This window comes from Cygnus olor, chromosome 18 (assembly GCF_009769625.2).
Source record: "Cygnus olor isolate bCygOlo1 chromosome 18, bCygOlo1.pri.v2, whole genome shotgun sequence".
Lineage (NCBI taxonomy): Eukaryota > Metazoa > Chordata > Aves > Anseriformes > Anatidae > Cygnus > Cygnus olor.
In genome coordinates this window covers 3,518,174-3,544,463 of record NC_049186.1, presented here as the reverse complement: position 1 = coordinate 3,544,463, position 26,290 = coordinate 3,518,174, and the positions used below count along the sequence as shown (strand labels likewise).

Genomic DNA, 26,290 nt, shown 5'->3' with positions numbered 1-26,290 from the left:
AGGCTTTGATCACCTACAAGATACCTACGCTACCTAAAAAGACACAAAAACATGATCAGATACTGTTTATGCAAGGCTGGCTATACAAGACCTATTCCCTTATGTTCCTCTGAAATACATATGTACGCAATTGCCAGCAATTTTTGGTCTGGTACTTTACTTTATTCTATAAAGCCTGTGAGAAAAGTCACCATCAACAGCAGTGCTCCTCCTCAGCTAGATACCTGTCTCAGCTTTGCCAGACTGTCTTTTTCAACAGGAAGCTGAAACATAAAGGTTTTGTTTTCTCTTTTCATCTTTCTCTTTTTTTTTTTCCAAGCAGGATTCCACCTAGATTTAAACTTTTTTTTTTATAACTTCTTACCCTTCACCTGAAAATGCTTGAGATGTTGAGATTATCCTTCACTCAACTGCTCTGCACATCATCTCCCACATCAGTCACAATGCTAGAAGAAAAGCACAACTATCCATACGCTCATATACTAAGTCCATAAATCAAATACTTAAATTTCTTAGTCATTTGCTTAAAAATATTGCATATAGACAATACTTGATATAAACTATGAGAATCAAGTGGAATTGTAAGCGCAATCATGTTTTATTTATTTCTTGATGTACATCTAAGGCCAAGTGTTAAGTTCTTCTGAAAACCACGTTAGAGGGGCGAGAGCGACCGAACTGGTGTCACTAGAAAGGAAGACAACATGTTAAGGAAATGAAGAGATGTTAAAACAGTTTGATGAGTCATCAAGAAAAAGGGGAATTTTAAATAACATTTTACCAAATTTGGATAAATAAACAACTTCTGTCAGATTGTTTCCACGCTCCTGTTTGACTGAAAGCACTGCACCATGAGTTCGGCTGCACTGACCCACAGTCCAAAGCAGAAGGTAGCCCCAGAAGGTGGCCCCATTTTGCCATGCCCACCTGGCCACCTCTTCCTGGCCTTAAATGTCCATCTCCTCCCTTGCATGGATTCTGGCACTCACTCAGATAGATGAGAAGCTGATTCAGCTTGCTCAACGGGTAAAAATGGATACCACCAAATGAGAAGAAAAGGAAGCAAGGAGGAGAGAGAGAGGCAGGAGCTTGACTGATGGTTTTGGTGGCAGTAAGCCATGAGATCAGCTCTGCTGCATTCCCTAAATGCAAAGCTCTGCAAGAGCAGCTCCACTGATGTAACTAATCACCACTGCAGTTACACAAAGGATCTGCTGCTCTTTCGCTCCTGGCCACACATTCCCCACTACTTATTTCCCTTGCTACAGTCCTGCCGTTCGTCTGAACCCTCAGCAAGCCAATTCGGCTTGCTAACCCAGAAAAAAAAGATTTATTTCCTCTTTATTTCCTACCTGACATGCAAGCTAAATTTGCTCACTGAGGAGCTGACAAGCACTAGAAATGGCTCAAGACTGCTGGCAGTCGTGTTTTTTGGTTGACAACATGTTCTTAGACAAGTTCAGCAGCTCTTAGGGATCCTTCAGCTGCCACCCTTACAGCCACCTCAGTGAGTAACGGCCGCGGCCGTGCCCCTGCCTTCTCCCGCCATGGTGCCAGTACAGGTGCTCCTCCACGCCTTGATGGAGTAGCTCATACCTTAAAAAAGCAGTTTTGTTTTCATTTTTTCTTTTTTCTTTCTTGTTTCTTTGTAAAGAGCTGAATTGGCTCATTAAGAGGTCAAACTCTTGTTTTGGTGGGATTTTTCTTGGGCGGGATCATGAAGAAAGGGGAGAGAGAAGGTAGGACTTAAGTGAACTCAAACAGCCAAAGAACCACCGCTTAAAAATGGCAGCGAAGTGCATTGAAATGCAGGACCCAAGATTTTACTGAATGCAATCTGAAATGTGTATGCTGCACATACATTAGACAGATGTACGTCTAATGCAGCCATATTACAATCAGTAAAGATCAAGTACAAAATGACCTGGAGCGGACAATGCTATTTGCTCTGTACAGTAAATGTACAAAGGTAACAGCCACTTCTTTTGAGGTAACATGAAGTATTGCTTTCCACGAGCCATGACATCTCAGATAGTAGAAGAACACCAAACATTCACTTCACGAGAAAAAGTCAGAAGAGAGGACCACTTCCCTGTCCCCTAAAATCCACCGCCTCTTCAGATTTGTCTTAAGTCCATGCAGCTGGCAGAATTAGGAACAAACATTACTATATGCAAAATGCTGACACAAGTACTAAGCCGTACAGCAGCTGATCTTAGGCGCGTGCATAATAATGAACTCCCTGATGTAGTTTTCAACTTGGAAAACCCTATGTGTCTTCTATTTTAAATTCCTTTCAACAGTTAACGACTAAAGCCCTTATTCACGAGGTAAATTTATCTTGGGAAATGCCCTGAAAGCACAGACTGTAGTCTTCCTATGTACAGTAGCTTACTATTTTCTGAAGATTTATCACATACATTTCTCACTAAGAGATTACATTTCATTATTTCCCAAACTGAATATACATATCTTATACAGCATTTTACTAAAAAGTAAAGGATTTTTAAATGATCCTTCTGTTCTAACAGACTGATTATATAAGTCTTGTAATTCAGGGCTTTAGGCCCAATCATTTTATCCTTGTTTGTGTCGTCTTGTGTTTATTTATTGTTACAGCAGCAGCTGAAAGAAGCATTTGGAAAGATCTCACAAGGAAAAATTCTTGTTGGCTTTTCCCACTACAAGTGTCCAGCCAGCTTCTGTACAATCACACAATAGCTAGTGAATTATAGAGTGTGGTTTTTAATTTATTGCAAGATTACTTTTTTTTTTTTGGCAACATGGATCTCCAATCTGAGAACCACGTCCAAAGTCTAGATGGCACTGGGTTCTGACTTCGATTCATTCTTTACTTTGGCCATGATATGAAATATAAATCACCCATACAATAGAATGTAGCTGATGTTTGCTAACATTTCTTTGACAATGAAACGCAGGGATGTGACATGAGAAAGCCAAAGAACAAGAATAAAAAGATGCGTGAATATTTATATAACTATTAAATTGTAAGCACTATTCTTCTCTTGTTTTGCTAAAGGGTATGACTCCATCTCCTGAGAGCATCATCCCCTGCTTAACTATATAACGGTCAGATGGAAGAAAGATATATACATTTTAGTGAATTATTAATGTAGGTTGTATTTTAATCTACAAGATTGTAGAGTAGCAAATGTCCCAGCGGACAAAAAACGTGATCAAATATAGGTAAGGATACAAACCCTTCCCTGCCAAAATGACCTATTCTAGGCTATTTTCTAAAAAGGATAAAAATGCAAGTAAGCCTTACTCAAAGTAGTCAAAGGGTATCTTAAATTTTACTCGTTCATGTAATAAGAAATTTAGATTTGTCTGAACACAGGAAAGTCCATTTACTTTCTGCCTCATGGAACTCAAGGAAACATCAATTCAGAGACTTAAAAGGAACGAAAACACACACAGAGGGGAGGCTATGAAGCCAAATATGTAGGTATGACAACACAGCTATTCTGTATGAGCATCTCCTTCTTCCAGCTGGACATAATATTCCTATTTTCAAAAAGTTCACTTTCTTGTCAATGTTTTCAATATTGTTCATCCTTTATCCCATCTGCTGGATGCTGGTACAACACTTTGAAATGTTTCTTTTACTGTTGCTACCCTTCTATCTTGAGAATCTTTAAGAAATTCAAGGAAGAACAGTATAAGTGGCGGATCTGTTTGTGTTTTGTGTAGCTTGTGGCTTCCTGATGGGTAAAATACTGATGCCAAAGAATGCATAGATTTCACACGTATCAGCAGTCATAAGTCAAAAGTAATGTAGCATCAGTCAGCGTTGCTAAGATGCTCATACAGCATCTCATTCATAAATTCAGAGGGAAAAAAAAAGTCTTGTAGAAAGGGACAGGACAGCATTTGGCAGCGAGAGGATTATCTACAACCAGAAAGATGAGGTGCAGTCTATGCAAACAAGAAAGATGGTGAAGAGCACACAGTTTTTGTGTACTGAAGCGACATGTAGTAGCCTGGACAAAGAACAGGTTTCATTCCTGTAAACAACCTTAATGCATGCAAATAGATACTGTATTCCTATATAGAACCCGAACAATGATTAATGAGATTTCTGCGTTAGCTCTTGCAATAAAATGACCTTTCAATATAAACAAACATTAGGCCATATAGACAAAGTGTGTGCAAGCAGCGGACAGAAAGAACAGTTGTGCCACATGCCTCTGTAGGTGGTATTTGTTTGGCAAGCTCAGTGACAGTCACACGGAGGGAGTGATGGTACACTGGAGATAGTGGCAATACCAACAACCTGTACGAGTTTAAACTTCCACAGACCTGACTTTCTGGCCTCCTTTTTCCTACAGATTTCCAAAGCATCTCCTGGGTTTTAGTTTCCACATTGCTCAGCTCAGTTTGCTCCAACTGATAATGCTGAGCCTCCGAGCTCTGATTGCTCTGTTTTTGAACCTAGAGACTACTCATGGACCATCTTTTCTTTCTTCTTTTTTTTTTTTCCCCTTATCCTTCACTTAAAAATGTTGCAGATTAATTTTTGTCTTGTTTAGCTCTCCCCTTGCTTAATAATCTCTTCATGGGGTGGAAAGAGATTACATAAACACAGCCATCTCCTTTATTACGGTTTGGCACTGTATCTATACACCCAGTACAGTAGCAGCATGGATTTTAACTTGTGATTTTAACTTTTCTGAACATAGAGTATATGACCTATGCGTTTTTTTTGTTTATTGCTTTTTTTTTCTTTCTTTTTTTCCCCCCCCTTTTTTTTTCCTTTTTGTATTTTTTGTAACTATTCCTAATATCAACTTTTGCAGTTTGTAACATCACCCAGTGACAGGTGGTCGGCTTTTTGTTGTTGTTTTTTTTCAACTTAAATTTTGTGGTGGTAACAGTCTCAGTTTCAAGTTGTCTGCTGTAATTCAGTAATACCTGGCAGAGGTCTGAGTTTAGGTTTCTTTTAAGCAGTACTTAGACGTTTCTGACATCACACTTCACAAGACTATTATATGACAGACACCCTTAGGCATGAGGTGTAAAATCATACCATTCTGGAAACAGTTCAACTCGCAACAATCAAATAGTGATATGCTGTCACTTTTTAGAAGCTGTAAGCCATAAAAATGAAATACAGCTTTTACACACGTGATTTTACACCTTCTCCAATACTTCTACTTCTCTAAACCAAAAGCCATTTATCATTTTTCATTTGATGGCCGTATCAAATTATTCAGGAGCAATATAAATTATTTGTGCCACCTTTCACAGCACAGAACGTTTCCTTCAGGCACATTTGTATGACTGAAATATTACTTTCTTGTGATGACGCCTAACTTCCTCTCAGTAAAGCTTCTTACAACATCCCCCCAAATTTTACGTTGACTGACATTATCAACTCATTGGAAATTTAGTTTTTCTTTTACCATAGTTACATTTTCAGTTCTGCTTTTTCTTTATATCATCCTAGGTCCTTAATTTTCTACAATAAAATCTCTCCCAGCAACCAACAGCATTAGTTCATAGTGTCTGTTTCCTCACTCTTCTTATTTTCTGATTTGACTATGTCTGAAAATTTTGACTTTTACACACACACACATATATTTAAGCTCAGGTCTTTCAGTCATATTTTCTCTCATTTTTAAGTCTCTTTGCACTTAAGTTTACTTTAATTTGAATTCTATGCTATCAAAAATTCGGCATCTGAATTGGAAAAAAAAATTGTTAACAAATGAATCACATGTTACTCCAACCTCTTACCTTTTACAAGAAAGTTAAAGAAAAATGAAATCAAAAGGCAGGAAAGAGCGAGAATGCCCCAGGCCCCTCAAACTGCTGTGACAACTGATCTGACCAAAAAAAATCTGCTTAAATAAAATGACTTGGAATCATAGAATTATAGAATCATTAAGGTTGGAAAAGACCTTCAAGATCATCTGGTCCAACCATCACCCTACTACAAATGTCACCCACTAAACCATGTCCCTAAGCAGCATGTCCAACCTTTCCTTGAACACCCCCAGGGATGGTAACTCCAGTACCTCTCTGGGCAACCCGTCCCAATGCCTGACCACTCTTTCTGAGAGGAAACGTCTCCTAATTTCTAACCTAAACCTCCCCTGGTGCAACTTGAGGCTGTTCCCTGTAGTCCTATCACCATTTACCTGTGAGAAGAGGCCGACCCCCAGCTCCTCACACCTTCCTTTCAGGTAGCTGTAGAGAGCAATAAGGTCTCCTCTGAGCCTCCTCTTCTCCACACTAAACACTCCCAGTTCCCTCAGCCGCTCCTCACAGGACTTGTGTCCCAGGCCCTTCACCAGCTTCAAAGCCCTTCTCTGGATACACTCCAGGGCCTCGATGTCCTTCTTGTAGTGAGGGGCCCAAAGCTGAACACAGTACTCGAGGTGCGGCCTCACCAGAGCAGAGTACAGGGGGATGATCACCTCCCTGGGCCTGCTAGCTACACTATTCCTGACACAAGCCAAGATGCCGTTGGCCTTCTTGGCCACCTGGGCACACTGCCTGGTCATGTTCAGGCAAGCATCAATTAACACCCCCAGATCCTTGTCCTCTGCACAGCTTTCCAGTCACTCTGCCCCAAGCCTGTAGTGCTGCATGGGGTTGTTGTGGCCAAAGTGCAGGACCCGGCACTTAGCCATGTTGAACCTCATCCCACTGGCCTCTGCCCATCGACCCATCCTGCCCTCCGACATTTCCCCCCAACTTGGTGTCATCTGCAAACTTACTGAGGGTGCACTCAATTCCCTCAAAAGGAGTACTTCCCTGACCGGGAATCGAACCCGGGCCGCGGCGGTGAGAGCGCCGAATCCTGACCACTAGACCACCAGGGACCTCTACTGAACGATTTTACACCAAACTTGGAGAGCCACACACAACATGCACAGTGCAAACTGCAACTCACCCATAACCCACCCCCGTGAAGAGGCAGAAAAATACAAGTGTTCTTATTTTGCCATTATTGCTTACAGATAATAGAGTTGACAAAAAAGCCCAGTTATAAAAAGGGAGAAAAGCATTTGCCTGTGGTTGCCTCATCTTCTTGCACCCTGCCTCTCACTCTCACACCCAATTCTTCTGGAAATACACATTGTGCTGCTTTATAAACATCGTTTTCATTTCCTTTTCAGGGAGTTGTCTATTAACAGGCATTATTATAGTGCCCTAACTATGTCAATGTCACATAAAAGTTCCAGCCTTCTATCCAAACATCACTCAGCTTCTCTCTCAAAGGCTTATAAGGAAACAGAAGGAAACACAATGTGGAAGCACTGGAGCATATGTCTATACACCTCCACCACCAAAACAGAAAAACCACTGACCCAGAAATACCCTGAACTGTGTATGGATCTCTAAAGACCACAAGCAATCAACAGAATGCATCTTGACTCTCTACAAATCATTATTTTTTAAAAAAAACCTTTTTCTTCTTAAACAGAAATAATTGTAACCTCTCAAAGCATGTGATGACGTCTGTGATGAGAAGGCTAGAAGTAAAATCAAGGTGCCCCTGAGTCTGTGGAAATATAGACATTGACTTAAATGAAAGCAGAACACTACCCCAAGAGAAAAAAAACATTGGCTTAAGTACATTTCTCAATGAGAAACCTTCTAACAGCTCTGGTAAGTGTGGCATCCAACTGAGTGTAGCAGAACATGTCTTTTTCTCCAAAACATAGTACCCTGTGTTTTTTGCCACAGGCAGACAGATACAAGTACAAGGAATTCCTAACAGTAGCAGCCGATGGCATTACTTGGCCTTCCTAGCAAAAGTAACATTTTATTTTTTCTATTCTCTGCTATATGTTGAATTTGTTGAACTCTTACTAATTTATTATTTATACAGCATGCACTTACTTGCAACACAACCTCAAGGCCTCTGTTTTTCTCTGTCTGCTTAGACAATACTGTACTTTTTGGTAGGTTTTTAGGACCTCACCATATTAAACAAGTCAAAAAGTAATGCTTTGATTATTTTATAGCATACCACCAGGGAAACCTGCTGTCATATCATGACCACCTTAAACTGTGGAATGTCTTCTCTGAAAGTCTCTCAACTAACTGACAGAACTGTTACATCTGCATAGCGTTATGTATTTTCTCTGATTTTGATAGAAAAAAAGATCTGCGTTATAGCCAGTCCTATACTGGATCTGAAAGATGCAAGAAAGCATGTTTCTTTTCAAATGTTTACCTTAAAGATGCTCCAGCTTGTTTAAATTAAGACTAAATTAGCAAGCAGTAAGACAGCATTTCCTAAAATGTCTAACATATGAAATACAACTGAACTGCTAACACTGCCTTGTCAGCAAAGAACACGTCAAATAAAAGCTAAAACTATTGGCTTCTAGTTCAAGAAATTAAGCAGCATAATAATCGTGTCTTATGTAATTATAGTGCATACTGAAATGCATGTTTTAAAACACAAACAAAAAACCTAATTCTTTCACGACATCAGTCAGACTGATCCTGCAACGAGGACAAAGACAACGCTAATTTGTAACTTCGAGGAAGAAAAGCCTAGGAAGTAGGCAAAACCATGAATATTTATCTTTATATGTTTGCATTCATTAAAAATGCCATCACAACTCACAAAGCTTTGGTTCAGATTCAGAAAAAAAATCCTCTGTGCAAAGTCAATAAGAAGTTAATAACAGTGTTGCATATACTGAATTCTAAACCGCCTTCATCCACAAACTGCTCTAGTGACAGTAAGTTAGTGTGTCTTTCATACATCCGTCCCTTTGATCCAAACATGTAAGAGGCTCATGCCCAAACACACTCACTGAATCTTCATGCTTCAGTTCACAAAGGACACAACAGCAGTTTCAGTGTCAGCCTTGTTAAGCAAAAGCAGGAAGGTAACAGAAAATATAGAAATAGTCACGGTTTGTTATTTTGTTCCAATAATAGTGCGCATTTTTGATCAATGAATTTAGACCATCACGTGCAATTTTTGGCAATTCAGTTTCGAAGGTAGACAAACCAGTATTGTTAATGTTGCCTTCTCACCTGCCTTTCATACAAATTACTTTTCTTGATCTCCCTTCTCTCACCTAAGATTCTTTCCTCCCATAGTTCTCAAGACAAGGTTCAAAATTACAGTCCCCAGCAAGCTTCCCAACCCTCTCCTTTCCACTGATGCTCTGAAAAGAACTCATGCACAGCATTTCTTAGCCCTTTCCTGGCATCTAGTAGTCTTGCTGTCCAGTGGACATAGCAAACCATTCTATTAAATTGTGATATGCTCTGAGGGATTCACAGAAAGCATCTGTGAATGCTCTGTGTGTCTATGGAGATCACTTGTGAATTAGATTTGAAACAACACGCTGAGTTGGGCAAAAAGATTGCTGGACCTTGCAACTGCATAAAAAAGCTGTCAGGGAGAGAGAGGGAAAGCCATTCATGTCTGCTGAGAAAGGTACAAGTATTTAGGTTTAAAACTCTTCTGTTCTGACTGAAAACAATCGAAAGCTGAGGAAAAGGAGACATTTTATTGTCTAATTCTATTCCAAATTATGCCTTTATTGACGGAGCACAGCATTCTGGCAGGGAGGACGGTTGATGCAGGTGTGAACTGGCCAAACCCAGTGGATACAAAGAAATCTTCCGCTAGAGGAGGAAAAAACACAGACAAAACTGACTGCAAATCTTAGAGAAAGAGGCAGCAGCAGAGGCCTCGATATCAAGAAAATGAAGGGCACTGACCAATGGCAGGAGATCCCTGGGCATCACAGGTCTAAGAGCACCAGCGGCACAGTGCCTGCTAAAGCAATGCACATTACTTAAGTTGTTTGTATTTGTAGGTGTGAAGGTCAGCTACTTAACGTCAGGTGACACTAACAAGGACAAAACAGGAGCCTACAATAAAACTGACAGTTTGTTTTTACTGACTTGTAAAGAGACCTCATCTGAAGGGCTTAATGAGGGACTGACAGCAGAAAGAATTATTTACTAACCTAAGGATAAGTAGCTAAACAAATGCAATTAGGAGCTGAGGGAAAGGGTTACAAAAATCAGTTTCATGCTAAGGCAAACAAACAAAATCTTTTTTCAGTTCAGGCTTAAAGGTTCTCACTTCTTCCACAACAGAACACAGATGATTCACAGCTGTTTGGCATCTGGTGCGCTTCTACCTAGTAAATGCATTCTCTTTTTGTCATTCGATATTTCCAAACACATGAACTGGCGCACTCGCATCCAGTCCATTGCAGCACGAGGATCCTACGTGGTTTTGAGTGTTCCTCATATATTTCTGACAGTGGAAATCAAGAACTAGAGATCTACAGGCATGGTAAAACAAAAGCTGTTTCTGCTTAGCAATGCCTAAGAAAATACATTTTCACTTAGCACCACTAATCAACTTGTGAACCTTTCAATTCAAAGGTTTTTATGATGGACATTGCTAGTAATTAAAAAAATTACATGCTACTGGAAAGGCAGCGAAGTGTTGGTACTTCTGATTTATGATCAGAGAAGTCTCATGTTTACTGGGCGACTCAAGAAACTTTGCTGCAGTATTTTGCAAATGCAAGATGAACCAAACTATTGGTTATTTTGTTTTGAAAAGCAGAAGCTTTTGACCATATGAAACCAATTTTACGTATGCCACAAATTCAAAATAAAAACTACATTTATGTATTACTTTTGGAATCAAATTATTATATAGTATCACATGGATAAAATATCTCAGCTGAAACAGCTGTGCAAAGTACTCAAGCTAGCTTGCTTTCTTCCTCGTTGATAAACCTCTAGTTTGCTTGGAAAATCCTATTTTTTCCAGATCTCAGTTTGGTAGGCTTATCTGGCAGTCCTTCATCTTTCACAGGCACATTCTCTCTATCTTTTTCTAGCAGACACATACATACAAATTTCCACTAAAATTTACATGTGTTCAGTTAAAAGATCAGATTCAGAAGCTTCAAACCTGCAAAAGCAGAAAGAACAAGGGCAAAGTGCAAGCAGCAGTGCTTGAGATAAATTACAAAAATAAGGCTTAAAAGTGACATTTACCAATTTTATAAAGTTAAAAAAAAATCAAGTTTTCACAATGCTACAAGCATAGCTATCAGGATGCATTTGAAATTAATATGTGCTAGGCCTGCAAGAGTGCTCAAAAACATTAAAATACTGCATTTAGCATGCATGTTTGTTAGTAAAATGAATGAACAAGAATGAATAAAAAGGAAACAAAATGAATGAAAGTAAGCTTCTAGTCAAAATGTATAAAATCATGTTTTATATTTGTATATATAAATATATAAAATCGTGTTGTATATTTGTATATGTATGTAAAAACACCTTACTGACCTGGCATAAGATTTGCACACAAAGACTATCTCTGGACACATATGTATGTAACCCAGATCTCTCCTCATTTGCACTTTCCTGACAATCGGTAGCTCTGAAATAAAAGGGTTTAATTCTATATAGTAGAAATACACATTGGCCCATCATAGCACATAAGGCAATTCCATGACCTATTCATGATTATGGCTAAGGCCACAACATCCTTGCTTTTAGCAGAAGTGGAAGCATTTTTTCAGCATTGTTAGAATGATTCCCTCACCCTCCTCCCGCCACAAAGGTCTGCACTAACATTACTGAAGTAGTTCATGCCTTTCAGAGGAAAGCTGCAATAATGACTACATATTCTTCATTTTCAGACTTGTCTGTCCAACTCATAAAACTCAGATTCTGATAAAATTACATTGCTCTATTTCTCAAAGAGCTACATACCTCTAACACTATCTTGTTAACATTCTTATTTTCTCAGATGATTATTAGGGGACGAGTGGCATAACTCCTTGATGAAAATACCTCAAATTCAGACAGACACAATGAAAATACATTCTAGAAGACAATTATGGAAAATGGTCCTGAGTAAGGCAGACAACCTACTTTTGTTTCCCAATTGTTCACACATAATAACTCGTAGTTAGTGAAGCAAACCTTGAGTTTTCACATAGGCAATGTATAAACATCTTTTTTGTCTTAAGAAGAGGTTTGACAAAAGTTACGGAAGTCAAAAACTTATTTTTATTATCTCTACAATCAGACAGTAAACAAACTAAGAAACATTTGGTTTGCTGCTGTTGGTGACAGGTAACATTTCTACAATCACCCTTCAAGTCACCAGTAAAAAATTAACTAAATATCTCAAGCAAATAATGAATGGAAATTCAAACAACCCTGAAAATATGTGAAGCAGTAGCAGAAATATGCAGTGGTTTTAGAAATAATAATAATTTCCCTGTAAAATTTATTATTTGTGTTTAGAAAGCTCTCTCAAAAGGTGAAAACTGAGAAAAGACGGAACTTCAGACTGTTCATCAGAAGTTCTACAAACAAGTCCCACTGTCACAAAGCCTGAATATCAGTCTGCTTTCCACAAAATAACTATTTAGCTTGTCATTTTGCCTGTAACTTCAGGCTTCAGACTTGACCAAATATACAACCCTGAGTCAATATTACCTCCTTCCCCAACTAAACACACACAGCCCAAAAACAGAACCACCCCTCAAACACAACTTTTTTCTCCTCCTACAATCTTCAAACATAGTCACGTAAATCAATAACCAGCAGTCCTAGTACCTTGACAGTTCTACTATTTAAGTTCTAGAAAGTGTAACCATTCACCACTATATACAAACAAAATTTTTTGGGCAATCTTTATTTTAAAACTTCTCGGCTGGCAAAAATAAAAGCTAAGTAACTTTTAAATGTTCACCTTCCTCCAGGATTTTAATATCCTTAATAGTATCACCTCAATTACAAAATATGTGATTCAATACTGTCATTTAGTTTACCAACTGTAACCTATTCTGAGATATGGGAAAAAAAATGGTGTATAATTTCCTATCCAAAATCACAAACTGTGTAATTCAAAGAAAGCTTATCCCAGCTAAACAGCGACACTCAAATGTGTGTGTTAAGTCGAAGTCCAAAAATTGCTGTCAATTAAAAAAAATAAAACAAAACACAAACAAACAAACAAAAAAACAATAGCCTGAATTAGAAGACCTTGGTCTCTATTTTTAAACTCTCCTGGCCTTAGCAGAAAAACGAAAAACAACTTCATTCAACTTCCCCTATTAATACTCCCCCCATGCTACTATTGCCTGTCAATATAATACCCTATATGGCATAGTCTAGAAATTAATCTAGAGAAAGTAGACGACATTGTAATCTCATAATGTATGCTGTAGTGAGAAAAGCAACAGCTATTGTCCTCAACAAGTTTCTAACTAAATACTGCCTTCATTTCCATATTCACCAGAGCACTTACCTTTTGGGTGTTATACTACACAATTTGACCTAACATTTGGCTATCTATACCTTATCCATATGAAACAATGCACAGATAATTCGCAGGTGAATACCTCAGCATGACAAATTCTAAATATGTGGCCTGGTACAGATTTGTGTTTATACAGTGGAGTTATGGGAAACTCACTCCTAATACAGAAGTGTCCTGCCTTCAGAGGGCCAGGAATGGCACTGCCCTGTCCCATGTGGACCAACAAGCTCTCCCGGCACCGACGAGCTCCTCCGGCACTGGTGTGTGGCCCAGCCACAGCCATGTGGCTGCATGGCACTTATATTCACGCAGCAGGTGCATCTGCCTCTGTCAGCCTACAGATTTTTATGTTTCAGCATTGCTTATTCTTAACAAATTCGTACAAGCCCTATAACAACAGCAGTTTGCCATTAAGACTTAAGGCTATACTATCATTTTCCTTCAAGGAACGTTGACTTCCATGCTACGTATAGCTGCTTGCACCTGGAATCCTGCTATAAAAGGAGACTTGGGACTTGACCTACCTGCAATACAGAACTTGAAACTAAAGTATTAGAGAAAACATGCTTGCTACTGAGGCATGTAATTTCTTCCTTCCTCTTCATTCTAAAATTACTCGTGTTGCCTAGTTGATGAAAAAAGCCCAAGCAACCCAGGATTTGAGTCACACAGAACATGGTAGATCCTTATCAGAGGTGCTCTTCTTGCTAAACGTGGAAAAACGTGCTGTGCTCTGTAGGACAGAGAATAGATAATTTCTTATTGTTATTCAGAACGTTTCTGAATAACAAACCATATTTACTACAGATATTGTTTCAGCTATTCAAGAAGTATTTCTGTGTTATGTTTTTGTCAGTTTTTGATGTTCTGTTTGTATCCAGAAGCATCCTCTACTGCACAAATGGCAAGGTGACAGACCCAATTATGAGAACTTGACATCAACATGCCCACATTCCCTGGCAAGGACTTTATTATAAAAGCCACAAAAGAGTGAATTTTAAATATGACAGGACACCAGAAAATTGTTTCCATTTCCAGTTGTCCTTCTGAGCCTGAATAACCACCACGTCTACAAGGTTATCTCCTTCCTTCACTAAGCTGTACTTCTGCTCATTGCCCTCTTCCCTCTACCCAAAAGGGTAAGGGGTGCTTCCTCCATCTCTCCCTATAGTTGTTAAACTTGAAGATCAAAATGATTTATTTGCAGAAGAATAAATTAATTTTTCCCCATTGACACATTTATTTATACAGCTCTACCAACTAAGAGGAAAATGAGAATTCATTTGACATAGCATCTGCATTATCATTACTTCAACAAACCCATTCTGTTTGAGACAAAATGAGCTACAGTTAAAATTCTTTAAACTACTGGGAAATTCCTGTTTATATTAGCATGCCAAACAGTGCCATCAACAGAGGAGGTGCCCTGGGCCACCTGCAGCCCCAACAATTTTAAAGAAAATTGCCCTGAAAGCAAAATGATATTAATTCATCACTATTCATCTGCAGGAACTAGCTACTACTTGAGTTTATCAATAAAAATACATTAAAATTTTGGGAGGCTGTGCTTTAACTATGGTTCAAGCTCAAACAATTAAGATGTGAAGCATGCCACTGGTGATTACTGCAGTAAAAGAAAGGGTCAGCTGTTCTGCACTGAGAGAATGAGGCAAGCATCTAACAGAAAACCATAAAATCCATAACAAGTTTTAAACTTGCAATTTTATATCAATAGACCTCACAAAACTGAATGCTGAGCCCTCTACTGCCATTATTCTTTCAGCAGAGAGGCCGAAGCAAGGCCTCACAAAAGTGACTTTGTATAATTTAACTGGGCTAGAGCCCACAAAAACTGCTATCACTGACGCCCAGCGTGCTGACAGGAAATAGTTGCTGTCTTGAGCCTTGATCTACCCACGTGAAATGGAGCTTGCTGGCTGACCACAGACCGGCCTCTGTTCTCTTTGTAATCGTCAACATCTGCTCTGCAGATCTATGAATAATTTTATGACACACAAAAAATTGCTCTCCTACTGACTCCAAAGGTTTTGTTGTTGTTGTTGTTGGTTTTTTTTTTAAACATATGTGTAATCGGACACTGAGATGAAGAGAGAGCCTGTTCTGTTCGCAGGTTAAGAGTTACATTCTTCTGAAAGATGCCATTGAAACGCGATTCAGAGTAGGTAGGGAACACTAACATTGCTGGCTGCCGGCTTTTAAAATCATGTGGCCAGATAAATGTTGGCAGTTGAGATCACACATCATGGTCAAATACTGCACAAAGTGGAGCAACAAGACACTGCAGTGGGCTCCACAATTGCTGCCTCCAGGAGAAGCAGCTGTGATTTCTCCGTTTACCTGATCAATTCGTGCCAAGTACAAACAAACCTTAACTCAGTGTATCACTGCTGTAGAAGTGAGGATTTAGATGTATCAGTGAGGATGTTCAACACAATTTGAGTATTAGTTAAGACATCTGAGAACAGCTTAACAGCACTGTCACTTGAAAACTTAATTTCCCTCCTCTTTCAAGCAAGCCATCAGGGGTTCTAAGAACATCAGGTGTTTGAATCTAACAGCTTCTATTCTGTTTTCATTCCACAATCACAGGTTTTTATTTATTTATTTAAGAAAAGTGCCATTAGGAAAGGCATAGAAAAGGCCCAGGTAAAAAGGAAGAGAACTGAAGAAAAACAGAGGTGCACAGTTGCATTGCCATTGGCTTGCATGCAGTGCTCGCGAGCAAAACTACTCTTCATGATCAGTAAAAACAGAAGAATGGAAACAGCACAGAAAAACAAATCACAAGGCGAGTGAGAACTTGCCAGTACATTTCTCAGACTTTTCCAGGACTGGAAAATAACGAGACGTGCTTTCTTGACCAACTCCTGTGCACAACATAGGTAGACTATTGGCTGCATATGGGACAAAACAAGAAAACAGAAATCCCTTCTCCTTTAGTTTAAATACCCAGGAAACACAGAGAAGGAAAAGAACGATGAGAAGCATAAAGCTAAATATGGTCCTTGAAGAGTCTTGCTGGAAGCACACACTGTATTCAGGTCCACTCTGATGAATTCTTTACCTCCCTTTCTTGTTTCCTATCATAATAAAGCTGAGAATCTCCCTGCAACTTCCAGGATGTAAATGCTGTGACAGTAAGATCATTTCTTGCTAGCTTGGGTTCAGTATTGCCTTTCTGGCCTGGCAGCACACTAAATGAAGTATGTCAACGTGTATGAGCACATGTTAGTTTAGCACTGCTCAGCACGGATCTGTCCACTACATGGAGAGACTTGTAGAGTCTGGTTTCTCTCAGAAGCATTAAATCCTGTTTGAATGCAGTTACCAGCTTGATGACCAATTCACCTTTTTTTCCCTGAGACTCTGACATACCTATGGAAACTCAAAAAATGGAGTGATTCCTGGATACAGTACTATTTTCTCCCGAATGTGAATAAGATTATTAAATCTGCAACTTTTTTGCACTCATGGGTGGTTATATTTATGATTTATTTATTAGGAATTACAAAGTTATTTGCTTCTTGCAAAATGAATGGGCAATTAAGCATGTAGTGAACTTGTAACTCTTTTGTACAGCATCCGAGAAAGACAAAATCCTTTGACGGAAGAGCCGAAACTGAGAATGAAGTGGGAGAGTGGAAGCTGCTGAATGCTGTCATAGCCATAACAACCAATTACAAAAGCCTATAGTGGAAAACAGTGAACAGCTTCAGAACACACAAAAGAAAACAGAGGATGAGACCTGGTCAAACAGCCCAGAAGTCTCCCAGAATTACAGAAACTCAGCTGTTTGCGGCAAATGAAAGTCTGGAATGTATGTAAGTTTCAATTAAGGCGTAAAAAAAAGTCAGCTTTTAAATTAATTAAGATATTCCCCACTGTTCACCTTCATGAAGGCAGAAAAATAATGGGTATTGCTATTACATGATAACAGCACAAATTCAGACACTATTCTGCTAGCTTTTAACATAGAACAAGGAGATGGCTTTTACCCTAGAAAGCTTACAGTTTTGTTATACAAGGTGCTTAAGAAGGACAGGGAATGACAGAGGGAGAAAATAAAGAACATGAACATGAGATAAAGTAAAAAAGGAAAAGAGGCACACAATGCAAATCTAGTACAGAAGGCTGTTTGCACTAAGTGGCTGCAGAAGGAGCTTTACTGTAACACATTGCAGTGTTAAATAAGGGTATGCACATTAAGAGTCACTCTGCTCTGTTCAGGACTTGAATTCCCAGAAATCACTATTTTGTCTTGTTATATAATTACAAAGTAAGATACAAACTAGATATGGAGATTAAAAAAATTAGGAATACATTAAAACAACAATTTAAAGCTCTTGCACTATAGCATCAATTCAACAGGCTACAAGAGGCAGAAATATATTCACATAACAAATAGCTACGCTACAGTGACTTCTTGTACTTATTTTAGTATAACTGTATCAGTGCAACTCTCTACTAGAGATGGGGTTACATTTGTATATGGGTACTATTTCACACAGGTCCTAGGTAATCAAGATGGTACTATGAGCTATGCTGATACAAATTGCTTTTATATAAGTGAACCCACCTAACAGCTTTTAGTAGTATACTCTGGTATCAAATCCCTACTTAGATAGATCTAACATTAAAATCTCTACAAGCTAACAATTTTAAGAAGCTAAATGCGTAGACAGCACACTTATTTTGTCTTTACTGGTAGAATAAACTCTCCAAAATGATAACGATTAAAAAAATGTTTTAAGTAAAATTTCCATCATTATTTAAACAGCAAGGGCTTGTCTTAATTTGACTCCAACCATGTGTAAAATTATCATAATCCTGAGATGTATATGTGCATCACTACATTTATTTCATTCTGACATTATTAGAGTACATGTATGCAAAGAATTACCCCAAATAAATGTAGTTCTCCTGGCATGTTAAAAAATTATACTCCTGGAAATAATAATTCCTTTTACTGTACAAACTTTCTGAACATCTATCCTTTATGTTGGCAGATATATATAATATGTATTCTGAAAGAATTCAACAATAGGCTCAAGAGCATAAAGGCATGGACAATATTGGAAAATACTTCAAATTCATCCAATTAAAAGTCTGGCAACATTTTGCTTTTTCTAATTTGGTAGCTCTGAAAATCACTATAATTTGCACTACTACGACATCACAGCTTGTTTAGCAACAGCACTGGATTTCCTAACTTCATTAAGGGGTGATGCTTTTAACATGAAAGGTATAAAGCTGCCAGGTATACGTTTTTCCTCTACTGCCTCTTTCTGTGCTGTAAGAACAGTCATTGCGAGTGATGCAAAAGGTTAAATCCACCCACATCATAGAAACCAACACATCCAGAGAGGTGGCAAAGGACCAACAGTTACACTAGAAGCCAGATGCAAGACCATTTCCTTCCTTGTTATACACCCCATGCACTGCAACCGCTCAGATTTCCGTTCGGGCCAGCGCTTGACTATCCTTCTGCTAACCACAAAGCACATGCCTGCTCCACCTCCTTTACATGTGATCATTCTAGTTCTCAAAATGTGAGCTGCATACACAACTCCCCTACTTCTTGAGGAACTAGATATATGCTAATCATCCCTAAGATCATGTAATTGGCACAAATGAATAGACGAGTATCTATTCTGTATGACAAAGGACATATTGTTCGGTTATGGCTGATCTAAGCTAACACCCTGAAAAGCTGCCTATTATTTTTTTTATTTGAATAACTTCAACCTCAAGAACTTCTAATCACAGCCCATTTGGCCAAGGCTGTACAAACAAAATAAAAATCCCTTGTCCCAGTCAAGGGTCATGCTTGTGCTAACAAAAAAAAAGTACAAAAATTGAACAGATCATTAAATCTGGATCCTTATACTCAAAAGCCGTTAGACTGGAAGAAAATATGTTTTCTCAGTGACACAGGAAGATAAAACCCAATGCAACATGTATCATTAATGGAAAAGGATATGATGGATTATATTTCTTTTTAAATTCAACTTCCTTTATTAGTCAAAAAAAAAAAAAGCAAGAACTACTATAGAGACAAATGTTAAACATGGCAGAGTGAAGCCAGTATAATTAGTATTAAGAAGCAGAATCTTGACTGTGATAGGTCAAACCAGCCATTTGATCTACCATCCAACACGGGAAGTGATGCTTTCACACCCCCACCCACTCCAGTTACTCCAAATATTGCCAAGCTCTGCTGAAAATCCAGCCCAATACTTTTAGCACTGAAAGCTGAGACCAAAAACAGCACGTTATTTTCTAGTAATAAGTGCTCTTAACTTGTGCTCAGTCACAGTTTTTGAAAGGTGAGAAACCATTCAGTGCCTGGTTGCAAGAGAAAAAATAAATATTTTTTTTTCCTATATATATAAGGCTGTAAGAGGGAGCTGCATTACAATAAAAATATATGCTTGGAATCAATTATTTTTATTACTCTAAAAGCCATACTAAAAATATTTCCCTTTTTGTGGAATCAGCACTTTGATTTTCCAACTCAAAGAACCAAAATCACAGGAAGTTAAGGGTGTATCTGCTCTGCGTTCTCACATATGGAGGACTAATTGAAAAATAAACAACACTAAATTAGTTGGAAACTTTTGTATTTGGAGTAGACTTTTTGTTTTGAAATTAAAAAAAAAAAAAGATTAGTCATTTCAAACTTTTAACTATCATTTTAAAACAACAACTGTTTTTTGTCCCTCATCTGTTAGACAAAAGTAAGGATCCCTTAAACTAAAAAAGGCAATGACATAAAAGCCCGAAGTGAAGCTTAAAGACTATTTATTTGTAATCTAACATATCGACAGGATAAATATGGAAGATCAAACAAGAATAAATGGAGCATTCAGAAGCTGGTAGCTATTAGTTGGTTTCATCCACATCCCTAAGTGCAGACCTACATTAATAAACAAGCTTTAATATTATTTTAACTTGTTGCACTATTTATCAAATTAATTTTCAGAAGCATTGAGGAGACATGGATATCAATTGCTTAGAAAAGAAATTATACATTTCCAAAAAGTTAATCCTTGACAGCTTTCCTTTACATTTGGCATTACACGTCCATCAAGCATTTTATAAAACTGTTTTTTAGGATGCAAGCTTGCCACATTACATACTGGTATAATTACTTAAAATACAGGGAAAGATCATCACTGGGTACTAATTATAGCTCATATCAGTGGTAAACTCTTTTTTTACCTTCTTAACCTGAACATCCAAAGGCAAGTCATGCTTTCTTTATCATACAAGTATCCACCATGCTGTAAGACTGTACTGCAAGTTGCTTTTATATTATAATGCCTCTATTGCATTCATATATTGCCATATATTATAAACCACAATCATGCATGCAAAACATCAAACAAAACACGAGAAGAAAAATACAAGTATTTTAACACTATCCTCTGCAGTATGCCTTTAAACTCATGCAAAATTGCTAATGCAATGCAAAATCTGTATAGTTTTGAACTACTACAAACCTGTTTCTGAAAGTTCAGAAATATTTGACCCTGAGATGCCTTTACATAAAGCCTCACTGGGAAGTTCTAATTGTGCTTTGAGTTCACAGATGTGGGTAAGCCACTTCTCATTAAACTTTCTAAAACTCCATGAACCCCTTTGACATGCATTTTCTAACACAAATATAAACATTGACTAGCTTGTGCAACTTTGTTTTGTTCTCCTTTAGAGGGGAAAAAGGATCAACCACAGAAGGAAGCAGCCAATTTTTTTTCTTATATGGTATATGCTTAATCCCATAGAAACTAATGCAGTCTACTGTATTTAACTAGTTTGTAATTTTGGTTTTATCACTCAGTAGAAAAACATCAGGGACTTTGCTATTTTTAGATAAAACAGATGAAGGAAGAGGAAACTGTGACCAAAAAAAAAAAAAAAAAGCCCAAGAAAGCGTTGAGTGTCTTTTGATCAAAAGACAACAAATACAAATGAGCTATACAAATGCAAAGGGGGATGGGGGAATCAATCAGCCTTTTCATGTTTTATTCATTCTTCAGAGTAGGAAAGTCTTACTCTCTGTCCGCCTCCAGCCTTTACCAATGTCAGTGGACAACAAGCATTGCATACACCCACTTTCAGACTGCAATCTCAATTGGTATTTCAGTTCTGACATACTGACAACCAAGCCCAGCACTTACAAAGTCAGAATTTTCTGGTCGGCAGGTGAAGAAAACGGATGCTCCAAGCCAGAGACATTCAATCTGTGGCCCGTCTGGAAAACGCATCCTGCTTGCAATCTACTCTGACCAGCTTTGTCTGCCTCTTTGGGACTGTGCAGCAGACCAAGAGAGTTGGTCTGGTTAGTGCCAGCTTCCATTTGGCTGCAGAACCTTATCAGGGCAGTGCAGCTCCCTCCCATCACTTTGGGCTTTCTGCCCGTGCAGCACACAGCACACCTACTCACCTGTCTGCTTCCTGAGAATGACAGCAACCACATAACCTGCTCCCACCAGCTCTCTCTTCCAGGCAGATAGGGAGCAAGGTGCACGAGTTTCTTCTGCCAGCCACAACCCACCCCAACAGCCCACTCTCCTTGGAAACTGTAAGAAGCTGCTTGCTTAGATGTACTAAGACAATGCAATATTGAGTGTATGGAATTTATGGAAAAGGTCTGCCGTGTGATCAGGAAAAGCTCCTGATCTATGGTCCTTTAGAACATACTACGTGATCCACTCAGCCAAAAAGGTGAGTATATCTGTAGTAAATCCTGATTTGTAGTGTGAACTTTTATTTAACATTAATTAAAATTCTAAAATAGGAACACTTCGTAAGTAGGGAAGCATAGCTTTTAAGCCTATTAGCTAAATGTCACAACCACCTGTAATAGCATAGGAAAGTGATCATTACGGAACTCTAATAGGTTAAATGTTATTCTTCTATCAGGTGGCCTAGAGAGATTATTGGTAAGAGCTACAAATCAGCTGTGAAAACTTCCAGACCTATTCTATACAAAGAGCTCTAAGACAATGTGCAAAGTGCCTAGGGATCAGGAAGCAACACAGACACGTTACAGTGGACAACAGCCATACAGAATCACAACCAACACGTTTTGTTCTGTTATCTTTCTAAATTACGACAGTCCAGTCTATCAGCCAGGGAGCCCACTCCGATTTGCAAGAGTTTCCTCACATATCAAACAAAGCTCATGGACTGCTTCTAAGTAAACAAAAACCATAAGAAAACAGAGGTTTCTTGTCTTCAGGGGTAGGAAGAAAAAAAAAAAGGCAGGTCAGATGGAATTATGCTTCAGGCTGAACACAATACTTCACAGGCTGCCTGTGAGATTAACCTAACCTAAATAGTGACTTAACGGACATGGATGTGAACTTGGCTATGTTACTTACAGTCAGCAACAAACCTTAAAAACTACTTGTATAAATATTTGTGCAATAATCCAACCTTAAAGCCATTTAGACATTTTTACTTACACAGTACAGTAAAATTTCCAGTGTACAAGAGCATGATCACAATTCAGACTCTAACATCCTGTAGGATTAGATTTAATCTGTATTTTTTCCACTTACTTCAACATCCAATCAGTCATTTATCTATATTTGTTTGCTTATTTGCTTTCTGTATCTGTCACTATACAATTACCAAACAATTAAACCACCCTTTTTTTTTTTTTTGGGGGGGGGGGTGTAGGGGGTGTCTATAGGCCAGAAAACCAGAAAAATATCAAGTCAATCAATATATGTATCTGTGTATTTTAAGGTTTATATTAATATATGTGTAAAAGTATGTTTTAATTGCTCATAATTCATGCAGAAGATAACCTTAAAAAGCAAATATTAATCTTTTAAAAAGTAGCCTTCACATTAGCATGCTCTCTTTGTACTCTTTTATTCGCCCCCGCACTCTCTGGGGTATATATTCTGAAATTTCACGCATACCATAAAGTATCTTTGGAATGTTACAGTATAATTGTTTAGAGAAACATTTAATGGATGAGTAAGCATCAAGAGGCCATGGCTAAGGGAAGAGAAAAGTTAAAATGCTAGAAGCATTTTGCATTGAATGATCTCAGCGTGAGGACAGGGTATAGACATTCGATCCAAAAATCTGGTATTGACTCAAGCAATATAAAACCAGCAGCCAGCACCACAGCATATGAAGCCATTCAACCACCTAACAAAACATCTGTTCCCACCCACCTCTTTCAAACTGGACTTTAGTCACTGCCTAGTAAAGCAATCAAATGCTACATGATATTATTAATAACATAAATATTATGATAGGGGATTACATGATCTTGACAGCTGCTTTTTTTTTCTTAATGGTCACTGTTTCCCAATTTACAGCACAAATAATTTGTACGTACATGATATAGAAATGCAACAGAAGTAACTGGAAAAAAAAGCTGGGCACTGAGTACAGAGACAGCTAAAAAAAGCTGAACATTCTTTCACTACAGGAAACTGCTGGAGACAATATGCTGTAAATTAAAGCCAATTTTCCCAAATTCCCTGAAGGACTGCTCCTCCCATGGATTCTACAAATCCCTCAGCAGAGGCCCATCATGAGAATTTTCTCGGGACTTATTTCCTGAAAAAAGGTTTTAAAAGTACACCCAAAATTAAATGTATGGTTTATCACGATGAAGGGAGCAACCCCCTCACAGGCCTAACCTTACACAGTTGTTTCATATCCTGATCATTAGAGAACAGCTGAAATAGTTTTTACTCCCAGTTCCTCCGCCTACCTATACTTAAGTCAAGAAAAAGCAAAATAATTACATCCCTACCTGAATTTTTGATCAGAATAATGGATACTGCGGCAGGAGAAGAGACATATGCCAACATGTACTGCTCTGGAAATCAAGCAGTTCTTTTAGCACCAGAATTAGGAAAGCCAAGCTTCATATAGACTTGCATCACAGCTGATCGTGGGTTGCAGCTGAAGCTTGTCTTATAACTGAGCACCTAAATTCTCTGTCCAAGTGGATTATGTGGTTCTTAACATACGAATTCTAGCTGCTGCAGTACAGTCTCATCTATTTAGCTTTGCACTTCCATAAAATTTTGAGAAACCTACAGGCTTTGAGGAACTACTATTTCTATGTTAAATCTGGCGGAGAACAGGTGACAGGTTCAAATAGAAAACAGGAACACAATAAGAGTGATTGTATAAATCTCATCTTGTTTAGAAACCCATCAATAAGTAGCATGTTCTGTTATGCAGCCTTCTAGTTCCTGTCCCAATATATTTTCCAAAATTCCTTATCTAGTTGTAAAATGTGTGAATCTAAATCATACATAAAAATAATGGATTTCACATGCTGTTTGATTAAATCTTCAAGAGATATTTGTAGGCACATAAGACTGCACGGGACTTCCCATGTCACTGAATTTGTACCTTACTATCAGAAGCAGCACACCAGAAAATTTCTTCCAGAAAACTTGCAGCCCCATCTTAAAACTAGTTTTCATTTTGCACCCCTCAACTGACTGGACTCTAAGTAATCTTAAAATTAGCGTACTTTTTTAAATTTCTGGCTTAACTCATTAAAGGCTCCATCCAGTGGCCATTTCAAGACAGATAAGCACATCAAATCGTATAAGACAAGCTTCTACATTGCATACTCTAGTTTTTGTCTTCCCTTCCCTGCACATAGTGATGTGCTATTACTGTGTATCCAGATACCACTGTCAGATAAATTAATGGTTTTAAACCTATAATTTTTTCTAATGCCATACTCAAAGGCAATTCCAAATATTCCACTGGGTAAGTTTTCCTGTAACTACTTTCATTTGGTGAATTATAGAGAACCTTAATACCACTGCTGATTTTAAAACAAAGTCTACAGATTACTTCTTGTGTTACAACAACCATACCAGAGCCTTTGAGTATGTCTTTGGGGGCTATGGTAATGGGGAACACAACACAGTTTACAATGAAGTCTAACAAACATGGATACGTTAATCTTTTCAGCCACTTAAATCCAGGAAAATCAAAAGCAAATGTCTTCCTACCATAGCATCACAAAACCCAATCCCAAATACTTGAATCATAATGCCTGCTGGGATGTTTGCTGCTAACCATCCATTAGATTTCTTATAATACTCAGTACACACATTCCTCCACAAGCTGGATTGATTTCTTCAGTTTAACTTGTTTTTGCCAAAGTCTCTTTTAGTTCAGCATTGGCTGCCTGCCTAACGAAACAACCTTTCTTTATGCCAAAACTGTCATCTTTGGTCGTACAAGATGCATCTTACTTAGACGCATGTACAATGAGCACTATGTTTAATGCCTGAAGAACCGCTATTTTGAAATGATCTCTAGCAACACTTAAACAGATAAAGAAGTAGTCAGTACCTAAACCCCATGGAGAAAAAAAGTCTTCTAAAGAAAGATTTTTTTTCTTTTTGTATTGAAATATATTTTTAAATGAAAACCCTAAACCGATTATTAGAACATGAGTATATATGTTTAGCCACAGACAGCAGTGAGAAAAGTAAGGCTCACTCTGAACCTCCAGTTGAACGCTTCAATCTCACTCAGTGTGAAGTCATCATTACATAATGATCATATGTACCAGTAACATTTCCCTTACTCAAAACTCTAGCATTTAAATTATAAAAACCTGATAATCTTGATAAATTATCAAGTGTTGCTAATGAACAACAAAAAATAAATAACAAAATAAACCTCTCACTGTATTTTTCTGCCATAATTTCAGTCACAGCTAAAACATGAATACCTGTGTAAGAAGCTGTTCTTCAGTCAGATTATTGATCCAACGAGTGTACCGTTCAGTAGACATCGGTGGCTCTCTTCTGACTTGGCAACCAACAATCTAAGGCAAAATGAAATGAACGCTGTGTGAACTGCTCTGCACCCACATGGCAGCAAAACAAGATCACAAAATCGGCATTCAAAACATGGGAAATCCAAGAATTAAGATCA

At 38.2% G+C, this 26,290-nt stretch overlaps 1 protein-coding gene and 1 non-coding gene across 8 annotated transcripts in view; both read right to left on the bottom strand.

The window, feature by feature from the left end:
• Positions 1–26,290, bottom strand: part of B3GNTL1 (UDP-GlcNAc:betaGal beta-1,3-N-acetylglucosaminyltransferase like 1) — a 124,078-nt gene that overhangs the window by 62,428 nt on the left and 35,360 nt on the right. For 4 of the 7 annotated variants that reach the window (XM_040530901.1, XM_040530898.1, XM_040530900.1 and 1 more), the window contains one exon: positions 26,085–26,180. The exons of 1 other annotated variant lie outside the window; for it this stretch is intronic. In XM_040530901.1, coding sequence (XP_040386835.1) covers positions 26,085–26,180 — 96 coding nt within the window. Of the gene's footprint in view, positions 1–23,702; positions 23,859–24,125; positions 24,180–26,084; positions 26,181–26,290 lie in introns of those variants that run through there. 2 more of the 7 variants (XM_040530903.1, XM_040530905.1) reach the window with 2 other exon arrangements.
• TRNAE-CUC lies at positions 6,780–6,851 on the bottom strand. The gene has a single exon. It is a non-coding gene; the product is annotated as a tRNA-Glu (tRNA).